General features: G+C 35.6%; 1 protein-coding gene across 1 annotated transcript in view; it reads left to right on the top strand.

Annotated features, from left to right (window-relative positions):
* LOC136853579 (uncharacterized) overlaps nt 1-17,689 on the top strand; it is a 359,829-nt gene that overhangs the window by 120,419 nt on the left and 221,721 nt on the right. The window contains 2 exon segments of the mRNA XM_067129318.1: nt 5,117-5,329; nt 16,976-17,002. Coding sequence (XP_066985419.1) covers nt 5,117-5,329; nt 16,976-17,002 — 240 coding nt within the window.

Genomic DNA, 17,689 nt, shown 5'->3' with positions numbered 1-17,689 from the left:
AACAGATACATAGTTATGCATGGGTACAAATATGCTTGAAAATAAATCTCTTCAGAGAGCTTTTGGGTATCTGGTCGATTCCATTTTTCCCTTTTTCAAAGGGGAATCAAACAGATTCCCGAAAGCTCTCTGTAGAGATTTAGTTTTAAATACATGTACCCATACATAAATGTGGATTTGTTTCGTTATTATTATTATTATTATTATTATTATTATTATTATTATTATTATTATTATTATTATTATTATTATTATTATTATTATTATTATCAAACCTGCTTCGTAAATAGCACATTTCCAATCAAACTTTTTAACCTGATGATATTTCCCCGCGTCTGAATTCCAATTCGTATATGACCTATTCTTAACAAAACCTCACTTTTTTATCATGCTTTGTTATCATAATTATAATCAATCGCTTATAGCGGTAGCAGAACGGAAAATAGATAAACATGAATTTGTTTTTCGAAAGACCAGAGCTGTGTCTATTAATAAATGTAAATAGGACGTGTGATAAATTGCTATTGGACAGACAGACAGATTATCTTTAAATCTTGGCCGGATTGTCGTTTTTAGCTCGCTAGATCCGTTAGCTTAAGAGCGGATGTTTTTTTTTTTCAGAGCGACGTCTGTCTAGTGTCTGTCTTTTTTCTTGTTTGTTTGTTTGTTTGTCTGTCTTAGATGGTCTGTCTGTGTGTCTGTCTGGCGTAGGTTTTTAGATCTTTTCACTTTTTCGATTTATTCTTGAAAGCTGTTGGGTCAGTTTTAACCAAAGTTTGGGGAGAGTGTTCCTGGGTAAAAGGTATTCACTTTAATAAATCGATTACCTAGTTATTTTATATATATATACGTATATATATATGTGTATATATATAAATATAAATTATATATATGTATATATATAAATATATATATATATATATATATATATATATATATATATATATATGAGCGTATGTTGGTTCTGTTCACTAGTCATTGTAATTATTTACATATTTATTAAAAAAATACCCCTCCACACAAACTCTCTCTCTCTCTCTCTCTCTCTCTCTCTCTCTCTTTTTCTTCCATCTCTTTCCCCTCCCCTCCCCTCCCTCCCACCACCTCTTCTTCCTTCCTTCCTTCCTTTTGCCTTTGCTCCAGGGCATCATCGACACCATCCCAAGAAAGAAAGAAAATAAAGAAAGGAAGAAAATAAAGAAAAAAAGTTTCCAATAGTCCTTTTCAAGAAGAAGAAGAGTCCGGCCATTTTTCCTCAAACTCCATTGTGCGAGGTGGTTGAACTCTCTCCTTATTATGCTCTCTCTCTCTCTCTCTCTCTCTCTCTCTCTCTCTCTCTCTCTCTCTCTCTCTCTCTCTCTCTCTCTCGCTTCCTTCACCCCCTCATTCCACCTTCTCCTTGCCTCCTTATCTCTCTCTCTCTCTCTCTCTCTCTCTCTCTCTCTCTCTCTCTCTCTCTCTCTGTGTGTGTCTCTCTCTGTGTGTATGTAAATTCGTAATATAGTCCATTTCTGTTGCTTTTATTTCGTTATTTTAATTCCTCCTTTTCTCTTTCCCCCTTTCATTCATTCCTCACTCGAGATTATCTTCCTGCGACCCTTTTATTTATATTAATTATTTTTAACAATTTCGACGAAAACACTTGAATATTTATTGGGAATCTTTTTTCCTTAGCATCTAATACTCCATTCTCTCTCCATTGTTTATTTGATATTGTACGTTTTGGAGGGAATATTCTAAATATGGATCAATTTTATCATTTATTCTTGTACGTGGGCCCCAATTTGCATATGAAAGTCTTTTTCGAAATATAGTTAAATGTGGTATTGGACTCCTATTGAAAGGTTACTGCCTGATTCTGATTTAAATATATATTACACAAACAGTGACGTAGTATTTGCTTTTAGTTGCGTGTTTTGGCAAGCACAAAATGAAAGCTAACTTCAGTTTGTTCTTGTGGTTGAAGTATCAAAGTGAATGACAATTTATGAGTATAATACATGTAGTAAAGAGTGATTTTTTGAAATTGCTGATAAAAATAAATATAAGAAAATTTTGAAATAAACTCTGTGAGAAGACAAATTAGAACATACTGTGAACAGAATGTTGAGATGTCAAACAGAAAAGGTTCAGAAAGGTGAGAGAGAAAGAGAGAGAGAGAGAGAGAGGGAGAGAGAGAGAGAGAGAGAGAGAGAGAGAGAGAGAGAGAGAGAGAGAGAGAGAGAATAAACGCCTGTGACCAAGCAAGTTAGGAAGCGAAGAGAGATGGAAATCCAAACAGAAGAGGCTCGGGAAGGAGAGAGAGAGAGAGAGAGAGAGAGAGAGAGAGAGAGAGAGAGAGAGAGAGAGAATGGATGGGCGTGGCGCCCTCTCTCACTGGTCCAGAGAATTGTTGAGGAAAATGAGGATGGAGATGCGGAAGGCACCCTTAGGAAATCTTTTACCTGCTGGAGTCTGTTGCATTTGAAGGTTACTTGAGGTAATGTTAGTTTTGAGTCTCTCTCTCTCTCTCTCTCTCTCTCTCTCTCTCTCTCTCTCTCTCTCTTTAATTCCACAACGAAGAAACAAACAAAAGATCTTTTAGGGGAGGTTAGTTGAAGAAATATTAGTTTTGAATGTTGTTTCCCCCAGTCTTAAATTCCACAACGAGATAAACAACAGATCTGTCTTGGGAAGTATTTTGAGGAAATGTTAGTTCTAGAATTAAAAACTGATGGAAACAACAGTCTTTCTGAGGAGATTACTTGAGGACAAGTTAGTTTTGCGTGTTGTTTCATTCAGTCTTTAATTCCACAACGAGGAAACAACAAATCTTTCTTGGGAAATGTTTTGAGGAAATTTTTAGTTCTATAATTAAAGACTTTGAGAAACAATACTCTTTCTGGGAAGATTACTTGAGGAAATGTGAGTTTTGAGTGTTGTTTCCCCTCAGTCTTTAATTCCACAACGAGGAAAACAACAGTCTTTCTGGGGAAGTACTTAAGGAAATGTTAGTTGTAGAATTGAAGACTGAGGGGAAACAACAATCTTTCTGGGGAAGTTGCTTGAGGAAATGTTAGTTTTGAGTGTTGTTTTTCCTCATTCTTCAATTCCACGAAGAGGAAACAACAATCTTTCTATGGAAGCATTTGAGGAAATGTTAGTCGTAAATTAATGATTGAGGGAAACAACGATATTTCTAGGGAAGTTACTTGAGGAAATGTTAGTTTTGAGCGTTGTTTTCCTCGGTCTTTAATTCCACAACGAGAAAACAACAGTAAATCATTCTTGGGGAGATGCCGGAAGCTGCTTTCCTTTGTATCAGGGGCCCCAAATATCAGAGGGACTAAGCTCACTCGTATCCCTTCCACAACAACCATTATGGATTGCATTTTGCTATACAGTTTGTTTACCCTGAATCTGAAGGCTATTTGCGTTCATTTGATTGCAGTTGTGTTTTGGGGGGGCGGGGGATTTTGAACAAAAGGATAATTCAGAGACTCTGCTCCCTACTGGGATTATGTTCTGTCTGTATGTGATTAAAAGACTGAATTATTTTGTTCGGTTTATAGAATAGTCTTCATATTAGGTCTGTTGTGGATTCATCCCCAGTTTGACAGTCACTGGATTGTCATTAATTTTCAGATTAAAGTAATTTTAACTGCTTATGAATACAATAACAGGAATTAAGACTCTTATGTATGTTTATCTTTTTGTTCAGCTGCTTTAAGGGTTATGGTTCAGTAACTTATTCCAAAACTTAATTTTTATGTACTTATTTATTGATTTGTTATTTTTTTCTTTCTAATATCTAACCTCTTCTTTCTGCATTTCTTATTGATTTCTGTTACTTCTTCCAAACGAACACCATATTCTTTGGAAGCTTGGATTTCAAGTCAGTGGCCCCTGTGGTGGGCTTATTCCCTAAGAATAGGGTTCATCTTGTGAATAATAATAATAATAATAATAATAATAATAATAATAATAATAATAATAATAATAATAATAATAATAATAATAATAATAACAACTTCCTGACTTTCAACTTTCAAAAATTCCCTTTTAAAAAAAATGTCTTTAAATTTCTAGAAAGCAATGAGCTTCCTTTGGAAAATCACGACCCAGCCGGTTCAACCTGTAAATTCTCTTTGGAAAATATTGTGAAGTCTCTTTCGTGAAACTTACTCTCTCTCTCTCTCTCTCTCTCTCTCTCTCTCTCTCTCTCTCTCTCTCTCTCTCTCTCTCTCTCTTATATATATATATATATATATATATATATATATATATATATATATATATATATATATATATATATATATATATATATATATATTCTTGTCACTAACAGTTTGGATACATCACTGGACTGATTTCGACAAATTTATTGTGAGATGAGGTTGCCTAGAGGTGTTACGTGACTGCGTGAGAAATTAAATACAAAAATGAACTCATTTGTGGAAGTGTTATTGTTTACAGTGACAGTTAACAAAAAAAATATAAAATGGAAGCGCTTTTGTTTATTTGAATTTGTGATTTTTATGTAAATTCTGAAGTAGTTTCAACACCAAAAAATGCTGATGGGATTAGTTGAATTTATTTGTCAAATGCTGCATGTTTTTAAATAGATGATTTATCAAGATTGCCCATGCATCTAGATCAAGTGTAAGTTTAAGTTATGTACATTCTAGTTTAAGTTGTTTTTAGTTAAATATATGTATGTGTACATAATATCCTTAATGTGTATACCCAACATCCCATTTTCTATCTCTCAGCCAACTCCCTCCTTCCCGTTTTCTTTATTGTTTCATTGGTAATTCCTGATCACGTTTTCTATAATTGTTGGATCTGTTCATTCCTCTCAACGGCTTCCTTTCCCAACAGAGTGCACCTTTAAGAAAGAACATATCCTTAAGAAAGACTCTATCCTTAAAGAATCTATCCACAGTAAATAACCCCTCCATAAGAATCCTTAAGAAAGAATCTATCCATAAGAATCCTGCAGAAAGAATCAATCCTTAACCACCTTCCCTCACCCCAGAATCCAGCCTCGGCTCCATTTAACCCCCAACCGAGAGAGCCGTCCGTTTTGTTTTCTCTCACTCTCCCTCTTTCTCTCCTTCTCTCCCTCGACGGACAGGGTCTGTGCCGCGGGGGGGGATCGGGCGAGGGCGAAGCTCAGCGCTTGGCGGCGTTGGAGGACACCAACGCCACCCTTCGGCAGCAGCTGGAGGATCTGGAAATCCTCACGAGGCAGCATCACACCCTCCGGAGACACGTCCAGGAGAAGGACCTCGAGTGTGTCACCCTCAAGGAGAAGCTCAAGCTCAAGAACGAACTCTGCCAGGATCTGGTGAGTGTGGAGGTTTTTTTTTTATTTTTAGTTAGTGTAAGGTTCAGTGAGAGAGAGAGAGAGAGAGAGAGAGAGAGAGAGAGAGAGAGAGAGAGAGAGAGAGAGACTGTCTTTTGTTTATTAAACCCTATATGGATTTTATGAAAAAGATAAATGGATATAAACCTAACTTTTAGAATATGTCTTAATGTTTTTGGTCAGAGTAGGATGAAGAAGGATTGAGAGAGAGAGAGAGAGAGAGAGAGAGAGAGAGAGAGAGAGAGAGAGAGAGAGAGCCTTTTGTACCCAACTTTAACTCTATGAAAATGACATATTTATATGAACCGATCGTTGAAACTTCCTCACTTTTTGACCTGTGCCCATCTTGTGACCTTGTCTTCGGAAGGGTACTCAGCAGTTCTATACCCTTTGTGGTTTAACTGCATTGGCAGTTGAGACCATGCAATGGCTGTTGCATAATCCATACTGATGCATGACAGCAACTTGTACTTAATCTAGGATTTATGAAAAGGTATATTATACCTGTAATCAACAGGTCCATCTTTATACCCAACCCTATTCTGGTTATAAAAGAGAGTAGGTCTTGAGAAATGTTTAGTCATAGTAATCTAAAATTATTTCTTGTGTTTCTTATGATTTTAAAGTTTGATTTAAGATGTAGGAGGCCACGGTAACTGTACACCTTTTTTTGTATATAGCCCTTGTTTATGTTACTACCTGAAGGTGGTTCATTTATTGCCATCAGTTGAATACCCATTTTCAGAAACGAACGATTTTGAATTTGATAACAGACTTATTCATTGTGGACAATCCGATTTTTTGTATGTCTTGAAAATTTCAGGGTATCATACCCACACTTTGTTTTGCGGCATAAACGTAGGGTCACCTTATAAGGGTATACTGTCCTTGTCTTTCTTTTCATAACATTCATATCCACCTCACGCGGTGCACTGTAGGCATTGCTTAAGGTTCTTTGCATCGTCCCTTCGGTCCCTAGATACAACCCCTTTCATTCCTTTTTACTGTACCTCTGTTCATAATGTTTTCCTTCCATCTTACTTTCCTCTACCCTCTCCTAACAATTGTTTCATAGTGCAACTGCGAGGTTTTCCTCCTGTCACACCTTTCAAACCTTTATTCTCACTTTCCCTTTGAGCGCTGAATGACCTTATAGGTCCCTGCTCTTGGTCTTTGGCCTGAATTTTATATTCTATTCTATTCTGTAACACTCGCCTTAAATATGTTTCTGGTTTTCCCATTTTGTCAGGAGTTATGAACACCGAACCTCTTTATTTCGGAACTTGATATGGGCATAATTTTTTGTTGCTTTTTTTTCTTTTATCCTTCCGAGAGGTAACTTTGTAAGACTGTAATTTGAGATGGTGGATGGGGGACATTTTTTTTTCTCTCCCCGAGATATTTGATATTTGGCTTTACTTTGTAAAAGGTGGGAGACCATATTTTCCCCCCTCGAAAGTTTTGGAAAATTACTGAGAAACACTACTTAGTTTGCAGGTGGTTTTAATTTTTTCTTCCAAGGTTGCTAATATTTGTTTCTTTGCGTTTGTTTTTGTTTACAATGAAAGTGAGTTAGTTTTGCATGATTTAAAATTACGAATCATGAATATTTTGTGATTTACGAAAGCCATAGTGATTTTAATTATAGAAACAAGTAGAATATCAAGAATTATAGAAATCGCTACTGGAAAACAAACTTGTTAACGTAAGAGGTAGAATTTTTATTTATTTTCCCAGATCTTTAAGTAGCATACAGTACAATACACGCTGTGCACTGTAGGCATTACTGAAGGCTCTATGCAGCGTCCCTTCCTTGGGCCCCTAGTTGCAACCCCTTTCATTCCTTTCACTGTACCTCCGTTTATATTCTCTTTCTTCCATCTTACTTTCGACTCTCTCCTAACAATCGTTTCATAGTGCAATTGCAACGGTTTTCCTCCTGTTGCGCCTTTGAAACCTTCTTTACTCTCAGTTTTCCCTTCATCTCTGAATGACTTCGTCACAGGTCCTAACAACGCTTGGTCTTTGGCCTAAATTTCATATTCCAGTTCTAGTGCTTATTCTCGATGACGTCTCTAAGACCTGTTAAGTCTGTTGGTCTTTGGAATAGTCTAATAATTTGTCAAGCCAAATTTCCTAGTAACAGACATCTTTTATTCCATACACCTCAGAGCTGTGGAACATTTTTCCTGGTAGTTTCCTGGATGTCGGTGCTATACTGAATTTAAGGGAAGCTCGGTTGCTACCTTACTTTAACCTTTTAATTTCTCCTCACACACTTTCTCACAGATGTTGAGTGGACATGAATATTTGTATACGTTTTGTAAATATTTACCTTTTATCGAGTTATTGTATGTTGCTCTGATATTACTATTATTTAAAAAGAAATAGGAATTTTGATACAATAGGTCATCATAGGTCCCACCAGCGCTCGGCCTCTGGCTTAAATTGCATGAGCCAATCCAATTCAGTCTATACAGAAATGATTCTTCTTCTTTCAGTCTCGCTCGGTGGGGCCTCTCTTTCTCTCTCTAGACTGCAGCCCGAGTACTGTTACTTCTCCTTTAATAACATTGCCTTCACAAATTACCGTCGATTACCTGCCGCCTTTGGCACCGAGAGAGCATATCGCATTGATCTGTAGGCGTTTATCCGTGACGTTCCTCGTCGAGAGATTGGTTCGTCTCTGCCGGAAGTATCGGCGTTGCGAAATGCTCTGTAATCAGAGTTGTTGAGTAGGTTAATTGCTTAATCTTTCTGTAAACGGTCTCTTGGCTGTTCTTGTTCTGAAGAACAATGCGAAATGGTTTTGTAATCAAAGTTAAGTAGGTTAATGGCTTAATGTTTTTGTAAACTGTCTGATTTTAGCTGTTTTTGCACTGAAGAACAATGCGAAATGGTTTTGTAATCAAAGTTAAGTAGGTTAATGGCTTAATGTTTTTTTACAAGGTCTGTTGGCTGTTCTTGTTCTGAAGAACATTGCGAAATGGTTTTCTAATCAAAGTTAAGTAGGTTAATGACTTAATGTTTTTGTAAACAATTGGTTGGATATTCTTGTGTCTTTTTCTGAAGAACAATGCGAAATGTTTTTTTAATCAAAGTAAGTAGGTTAATGGCTTAATGTTTTGTAAAAAGGTCTGTTGGCTGTTCTTGTTCTGAAGAACAATGCGAGATGGTTTTGTAATCAAAGTTATTGAGTGGGCTAGTAGTATTACAAATTTTCATTGTGTATATTTATTTTCTTCAGTAGTATAAAAATCATCTTTATTTTTTCGGTGGTTCCATTGAATGTTTGACAAATATTTTTGCGTATGAACATACTGATAAATGGATTAATGGATTATGTCATAACCTTTGCCTCTTGTTTGTCAGCCATAAAGATTCGTATATATGTTTTTATTTATTGATTTGTTAATTTATTTTTTCTTTATTGTTCAGTGATTTCCCACTACCTTCTGTTACTTCTTTCTAATGAACACCATGATATTCTTTGGAAGCTTGAATTTCAAGTCGATGGCCCTTGTGGTGGGCTTGTTCCATGCGAATAGGGTTCATCTTCCGAATAATAATAATAATAATAATAATAATAATAATAATAATAATAATAATAATAATAATAATAATAATAATAATAATAATAATACACCATAGTCTTTGGAAGCTTGTATTTGAAGTCAATGACCCCTTTTGGCTTGGTCCATATGAATAGGGTTCATCATCTGAATAAATAATAATAATAATAATAATAATAATAATAATAATAATAATAATAATAATAGGAAAACTCCCCTCTCGCTTTGTATTTTAACGTAAACACTGATGAGGAACACTGTGTAGGTATTCGAAAGTCTTTGCTTTTGTCTTTTACATAGTAATACAGTTTACTATATAATTGGGGATTCTTTTACACAGTAATAATAATAATAATAATGATAATAATAACGATAGTGTGTTACCTGTTGCTAACATACGTTATCAAAACACATTCTATTAAACAGGCCGAAGAATTATCACCTTCCAAAGGTGTAAATTGCCCCCAAGGTATTCACGCAACACCTAATCATGAAGGCAGTCGATATATACCTGTGCTTCCTCTTCTCACCTGAGTGTGATTACCACCAGGTGAGACTCGTAAAAGGGCCGTTTTGTCTTCAGGTTATGGGCCTGATGTAAAATGGCCTTCCGCTTTTACTTGTTTGGTCTTGGTTTTGTATGTCTTTTTTTCACAGAAGAAAGGTTGGTTTTCAGGGAGTTTGTCAGAATGAGGAGGGCGATGGGAAGGGCAACTGAATGGTATTATTTGACTCAAGTCTCTCTCTCTCTCTCTCTCTCTCTCTCTCTCTCTCTCTCTCTCTCTCTCTCTCTCTCTCTCTCTCTCTCTATATATATATATATATATATATATATATATATATATATATATATATATATATATATATATATATATATTGCCTTTATTTATATATGATGTATATAAATATATACTGCCTTGTCTGGGAATTCCGGAGGCTTCTGAGGCTTCAGAGGACTCCAAGACAATCTCCAGGCTCTGTAGCCTTTGGATTTCTTGCACAATACTTAAGACAGTTTTATGGAGAAGAAATCGGGTTTGGTCCTTATTGGAAACGAAAGGCTTCGAAGTCTGCGGGGGAAGTCTACATTCTTGGAGATGAATTCCGAAGGCTTCTTGGGCTGGAAACGTTTATTTGTTTGTTTGTACACTTCGAGATTCGTGAGGCTGCAGCTGAAGAAGCCGAAGACGCTGGATTCTTGAAGACTTCTTCAAGAAGCCTTGATAATCCCGTGGGTGTTATCCAGGAGTTCTTCAGGTGCTGAAAACGGCTTCACAAGATCCTGGAGTCGTGAAGACGTCTTCAGGAAGACGTTATAATCCAATGGGTGTTTCTCCAGGAATGCTTCAGGAGCTGAAGATGGTTTCACAGGACCTGGAGTCTTTAGGACTTTAAGAAGACGTTATAATCCAATGGGCGTTTCTCCAGGAATGCTTCAGGAGCTGGAGACGGCGTCCAAGGATCCTGGAGTCGTGAAGACGTCTTAAAGAAGACGTTATAATCCAATGGGCGTTTCTTCAGGAGTTCTTCAGGAGGCAGAAGAATTCTGGGCGGAATGATTCCGAAAACAGACTCTAGATTTCTCCAGAGATTTTGCACAGATCCACATATTTCACAGATTACAGACACTACAGACTGACTTCCAGGTCAATCTTATATCACCTAATGAGGGAGAAAAGATGGAAAAATTATAATATAATATTATATATATGTAAGCAAACAAAACACACACACATATATATATACACTGTATATATATGGATATATTGTATCTTTATAAACGCACAGTGCACACACACACACACACACACACACACACACACACACACACACACACACACACACATATATATATATATATATATATATATATATATATATATATATATATATATATATATATATATATATATAAAATCATAAAAAGTTAACGTAATTCTTTTTAGCCCAGTAACGTAACAGTTAAAGTAAGTTTTGTTTGCTTTTTGCCGTTAAATGAGGGTTTGGAGTGTTCTTTTTTCACTTGTTACCGGTAATACACCCATGTGGGATAATTTTCTCTTTTATTTTCATATTTTTGAGTCGTTGGGTGACTCAGCGATCCGTCACTGAAAACAGTCCCGCCCCGATGTTTTGGGCGAGAGGTCTGGGGCATTTTTTGTTTCTTTGAGCCATGCTGTTGCCTGCTCTTCCATTTGTGTAGACCGTGGTTGGAGTACAGGCATATTCCACTTGATTCATCTTGCCTGCTCCTTGTGTCTGTTCAACGGCAGGTGCATCAAGTACCTCAGCTTTACCCAGCCTCGCTACTGCCTGCATCCCGTGGGTGTTTTACGGCAGGACAGTATCAAGCTGTTCTTCGTCTGTGTCTGCCCTTTTGAGTCCCGTGCCGCGTGAGGGCACAGTCATGACTTACAGCGCAAGCAGTTCCTCATTGGATAGATCGATATCGTACTCGGCTAGCACTCTCCTAGGCCCGCGTTCGATTCTTCGGCCGGCCAATGAAGAACTAGAGGAATTTATTTCTGGTGACAGAAATTCATTTCTCTGTATAATGTGGTTCGGATTTCACAATAAGCTGTACAGTAGATCCCGTTGCTAGGTAACCAATTGGTTCTAGCCACGTAAAATAAGTCTAATTCTTCGGGCCAGCCCCCCTAGGAGAGCTGTTAATCAGCTCAGTGGTCTGGTTAAACTAAGGTATACTGAACTTTACAGCGCAAGCTTTGATCACGGCTTTCATGTCTGCGCAGCTTTCTTTGGACCTCTTCGTTGTTGTGGAGCTTTACAGCTCCCGCAGAGAGACTTACCTCCGGTAAGCGTTTATATTGATAATCATTTTGGTTGACTATTGACGCTGTCGTGTTATGGACACTTCGGGCTGCCGATGGCAGTTGGCAGAATCATCTACTTCAAGCGCAGTCTGCCGTGTTGGGTTTATATATATACTGTTTTGTTAAAGCTTTATTTATCCGTCTGTATGTTGGCGATGTATGTTAAGTTTAGGTGTTTATTTGTTGTGAATTAGGATTAAAAGTTTTTTCTTCCTTCTCTTTGCCTTCTACTGTCGTGTGTTTGTTTTTTTTTTTCTTTCTCCCTCTGTGACTTTCCCTCCGAATGGGGAATGCTGATCTTTATTTCTTTATTTCGTTGATATCGTTATTTTGATGAAGTTTAGTCTTTTTTTGTTCCTCTTTGCGTGCACGGTGTTTTTCTGAGGATCCTGACTCCTCGGGTTTAACAACCATTTTTAAGTCTCGACTTATCTTTGAAACTCTGCCTATGAGAACTGTTTAATTAAGGGAGGAGTAAGGGACCTTTGAAAATCTGCCTGTGAGAACTGTTCATTTAAGGGAGGTGAAAATCCCTGTTGCTTTCGATAATAAAGCTGGGTATCCATACAACCTGGATCAGGAATATGCATATTTCGGCTTTTACACGAGAATTGTGTAGAGGACATACCCTTTGGTAGGTCTAAGGCTCTGGAAATCTAGTATGTATATATGTATATGTATATATATATATATATATATATATATATATATATATATATATATATATATATATATATATATATATATATCCAATCTGGTAAACTGTAGCCTACAATATATTGTTAGCTCTGAACTCAGGTCAACGCAGCAGACGTATAAGACAAGAGAATTAGGTACAGGTTGAGAGATGGGGGCGGGGAGGCAACTATAAACAGTGGTTTACTGCCTGAACCTATGTTTGAATGGAGGTCGGGAAATTGATTGATTTGGCCTTCATTAGCATAGCTTTGGGCTTTCTCGTGGGGCGACACCTCTTGGCTGGGTCGCTTTGTCTGAGAGTAGGAAGTCTTGAGACAATCTCCATTATAATATTTGGTTGTCAGGTCAGTTAGAGATGTATATGTGTATATATGTAATATTAAATTTTGTGTATTATTAATGCTAGTATTTTGCATATGCCTGTGTTCATACTCTTTTCCTTGTAGGTTAATTCATTTTGTCGAAGAAAACTAACCCTCTCTCTCTCTCTCTCTCTCTCTCTCTCTCTCTCTCTCTCTCTCTCTCTCTCTCTCTCTCTCTCTCTCTCTCATTATGCTTAATCATTTTGTCGAAGAAAGCCGTATGGTAAATGTTAAGGAATACATTTGTATTAAATGCCTTCTAACGTTGACCTTACTATTGTAAACGTAAATTTTCTATCGAAAATCAAATCAGATCTTAAGAAGTATCCCCAGGAATATGGCGGTTGTGTCTTTTCCAGTAGAAAATAACAAAGTTGACCCACATTAAACACTTAAATTAGTGAAATAAGTGCACGGACACAACAACTTGGTTAGTGATATTAACTACAAATCTGTTTTTATTACAGAGATATTTTAAGTTTGGGACGCAAGTTCCACCTGAACTTGGATCGTAAGTTCGAAAGATAAGTGGCTCTTGTGTATATTAAGAAACACGTCAGTTTTATCGTGTGTCTCTTAGGAATACATGGACTCTGACCACGATATAAGATGCAAGTTTTAGTATGCATCTTGAAGTATCTTGGCTGCCGTCTCCCCTCAGGAGAACATATAAAATGACAATTTCAGAGTATTACCTTACAGTAAAGTTTATGTAATATAGTCTCGATAGAATATGAAGGAAAGACAGTCTGCAAAATATTAGATTGTTTATAATTTTTTAGATGGGAGGCTGGACAGTTTATACTCGTTCGCCAAATATAGCTGGATAGAAATGCAAACTAAGAAATAGGTATATTTTGGTACAGTAATGAAGCCACTTGCTGTAAGAATGTAAGAATGACAATATTGATTTGTCTTATAAATTGTCTTGCAGACTAATTTTCAAAGGTGATAAGATTTATTAGGAAAAATGATAGACAGAATCTTCACAATCAATTTTTCAACCCATTAGAACTGGTCTAAATTATATCCCATACAAGTAAGGCATATATACAGGCGTAGTAGGGTTTCGTCGTAATTTAAATTAAAAAGAATCAGATTAAACAGAAAAGGTGTTTGATTATAAAATTTTTTAATGTGTAGGTTCGAATGATATAAGATACGAACTTGGATAAATTGCTTTTTTATTGTAGTTTTGTACAGCAAGATGGCACCAAATAGTCTTATCAGAAATTAACTTGATTCCTATGAGTCAACTCTTCATAAAGGTTCGTTGTTTCCTGTAATGAAAAAGATATTGATAATGCAGTAGATGATGGTGAATGATAATGAGGTTTATAATGACAATGCCTAATTTTTCATGTGATAGTATGGTAGAGAAGTGACATTGTAACGTGGATACATATATTATATATATATGTGTATATATATATATATATATATATATATATATATATATGTGTGTGTATATTTTCTATTTCTATACTGTATACATGTATATATTTATATATATATATATATATATATATATATATATATATATATATATATATATATATATATATGTATATTTGTATCTATGAGTATATTATAATATAATTATATATATGTCTGTGTGTGTGCATGTGCGTGTGTGTGTATGGACATACATTTTTGAGTGATTGCGTGTGTGCATACGCGTGTATTTACATGACGTATTCACAGTCTTCTCTTTTATGTGAACGATTCGGAAAGATTCAAAAACTTTGTATTGTCTGAGAGAGAATGTTTAAAGCTTAAATCTCCCGTTATGCAGGAACCCCCCTTGTGGGAACATGATGAATTGGTTCTTAGCGTGACAGGCCGTTTATGGCCGCTTCGTTCAGGGTTCTCTCTCTCTCTCTCTCTCTCTCTCTCTCTCTCTCTCTGTAATCTGAGGCGTTGTACTGTCCAGTATACTGTTGTAAGGAAAGGAATATTTTTTGTTCTCTCTCTCTCTCTCTCTCTCTCTCTCTCTCTCATACACATTTTGAGCGTCGTGTTTCACATGCAGTTGCTGGTTTTTCGTGGATATGCCTAAAACAGGTTAGCATACAGTTCATAGGGATATATATATATATATATATATATATATATATATATATATATATATATATATATATATATATATATATATATATATATATTACGTTACTAATGAGAAGAATTCAGTCTTTTCAAATACAGCAGAAATAATGTGAATTTGGGCATTTTATAACAAACCATTACGTCTTGCCTGAGTAATTGTTTTCGTAATTTTTGACACTCGTAATATTGTCGTAGAGTTTCTTATCTGATTATCACAATTAACAGATGTAGATGTTTTCTTGTTATTTCTAAGCCCCCATGATTCAGTTTTGCGCCCTCTACGAAAACATCCCAGCAACAGCTCCTAACTGTTAGATGTCCCCTATATACCAAATTGAGGTCCTGTATTTTGATGAGTCATGCTACTGTGTACCTGAACCCGCCCACCTGCTAACCTTGGTCTTCAATGGCTTAGGCACTCACGTTCCCATCTTTACAAATATTCATTCTTAGTTTTCCCCATCTCTCGAATTTTGAATTCTATATGCTATATTAATGTTCATTTTTTATGGCATTTTTATCTTTTTCTTTACTTTGACCATTCCTTTTAAGATTAATGTTCGTGTAAGCTGTTGTTGTATGTATTTGGTATTGTGTTATAATATCTCCCTATGCATTGCTCTTCGTAATTTTGATTTGAAAAGAAAGTGAGGGATAAAAGATATGTTCAGTTTTACTCAGTTATAATAAAGGCATTTCCTTACTCTTGTCTCCTATCCCTCTTAGGTAAACGTATGTATTTGTATTTCTGTACTTAAAGTTTTCATTTTCTCCTGATTTTCATTATTATCTACAAAATTTTACTACTAAATTGCTACCTTTACCCTTTTACTTCAAACTCATACACCCTCCCCGTCCTCTTTAAAATACTCCTGCATATCTGTTGATGTATTGAATAGCACTCTATATATCTTCCACTGGTGCGTTGTGTAGCTGTGTACAAATCTATTCTTGCCACTGGCCTCAGTACCTTGCGTTTCTCACGGAAGTGGGACTATTAGATTAGCGTGCTGGTTATATTTGACTCCGCCCCCTGTGTTCCTTGATTGTGTTCTGATTTGAAATACTTTCTTGTTTGTATCTTGTCATTTTGAAATTAATTTTTTTCTAATGTAAACTTTGAAAGTCTCTCTCTCTCTCTCTCTCTCTCTCTCTCTCTCTCTCTCTCTCTCTCTCTCTCTCTCTCACAACACATAACTTAAATTAAGGTACTTTTGTCTCATCCCCATGCCGTAAGTGATTTAAGGAATTTCAGTCGAACTTGATACCGAGGTAAATGTGGGCGACAGGAGATTGTCGTGCTTGCCTTGTCTCAACTCCTACGCAGTTTAAAGGGTTTCCAGTCAAACTTGGTTCGAATTTAAGCCATTCTGCACAGTTTGGCTCCTTGCCTTTCTGTTTGTATATTTTCTACGCATATGGTGGTCAGGTGCTGAGGTCAGTTCTAAGTATAGAGCTTGAATTTGTCTGGAATATGCACAGCAGAGTCTATATCAACTGTATATCTCATCATAGCTGACTAGTCAAGTGTACTGTGTATTGCTATATCTCAACCAAAAGCATAGGTTCGAATCCTGGTATGGTTAGATATCCATATATTAGTTATTATTCCGTATGTTGTTGAGTGACAGTTGTTGCTTCATATATGTGAATGTAGGTGATGAAACACACACATGTTTATATATATATATATACATATATATATATATATATATATATATATATATATATATATATATATATATATATATATATATATATATATATATATATATATATATATATATATATATATATATATATATTTCATATGCACGCTACAAAATACAGTACATATATCATACATATGTATTACGCTTAAATAAAGGTTTGAACACGTTGTTTAAATGCTGAAAGCACAGAAAGAAAATATTTGTACATAGTTTTCAAAAACTGCATTGCATAATTGCTCAAACCCTACTTATATATGCGGAAGGTTTTTAAATAAATTCTGGTAATATATTTGTAAGTGATTGACTGTTAATTTTGATATTATTTTTTCTTTTCACGCATCAGGGCTCAGACTCCAATCTTCAGTATCAGGTGATTTTGATTCTGAAAATGTGCTTGAAATATGGTTTTTTTCTTAAAATTATTTGAATTAATTTTGTTTGTAATTTATGACGTTAATTTGCTTGGCCCTTTTTTGATTACTGTGTGGATTTGATGGTAAAATTTGTAAGCTTCTTACAGTAATTGGCTTGAAACTTATTTTGTGTTTTCAAAGCATTATGCTTGGAAGTTGATTTTCTGCTTGAATTGTCCTAGAATTGTGTATTGTATTTGCTTGAAACGTTTTTGTAACTTTTGTGTATTATTTTGCATGAAAAAATTAATTTTTTTATTTGAATTTAATTAAGTTTTGTTTGGCTTTCCAGTCTTGATTATTATTTTTGGATATAAGCTTGCTTGAATTCACTTTAAAATTCCTTTGCTTGTTTGATGTTCCCATGTTTATGACTTTAGCACGTGTTTGAGTAGTGTTTCACATTCTGACTAATTTTTATAGTCTTTTAAATCTTCTGAGACATTTTTGTTCCTTGCTTTTATACATCAGTAAAATAGATCATTTTTCTTTGTTTACAGTACATGTATGTGACTGTATTCCTATACCTTTTCAGATATAAATTCGTATCATAGGCCTCTATTTATGTATTTTAGTGAAAAGGGGAGTCCTGTGGGCGCCAAATCATTTCAACCCATAATATTTCGGCCATTAAGTTAGGTCAG

This window comes from Macrobrachium rosenbergii, chromosome 27 (assembly GCF_040412425.1).
Source record: "Macrobrachium rosenbergii isolate ZJJX-2024 chromosome 27, ASM4041242v1, whole genome shotgun sequence".
Classification (NCBI taxonomy): Eukaryota; Metazoa; Arthropoda; class Malacostraca; order Decapoda; family Palaemonidae; genus Macrobrachium; species Macrobrachium rosenbergii.
The sequence above is the reverse complement of the archived record's forward strand: the minus strand, read 5'-3'. Positions and strand labels throughout refer to the sequence as shown.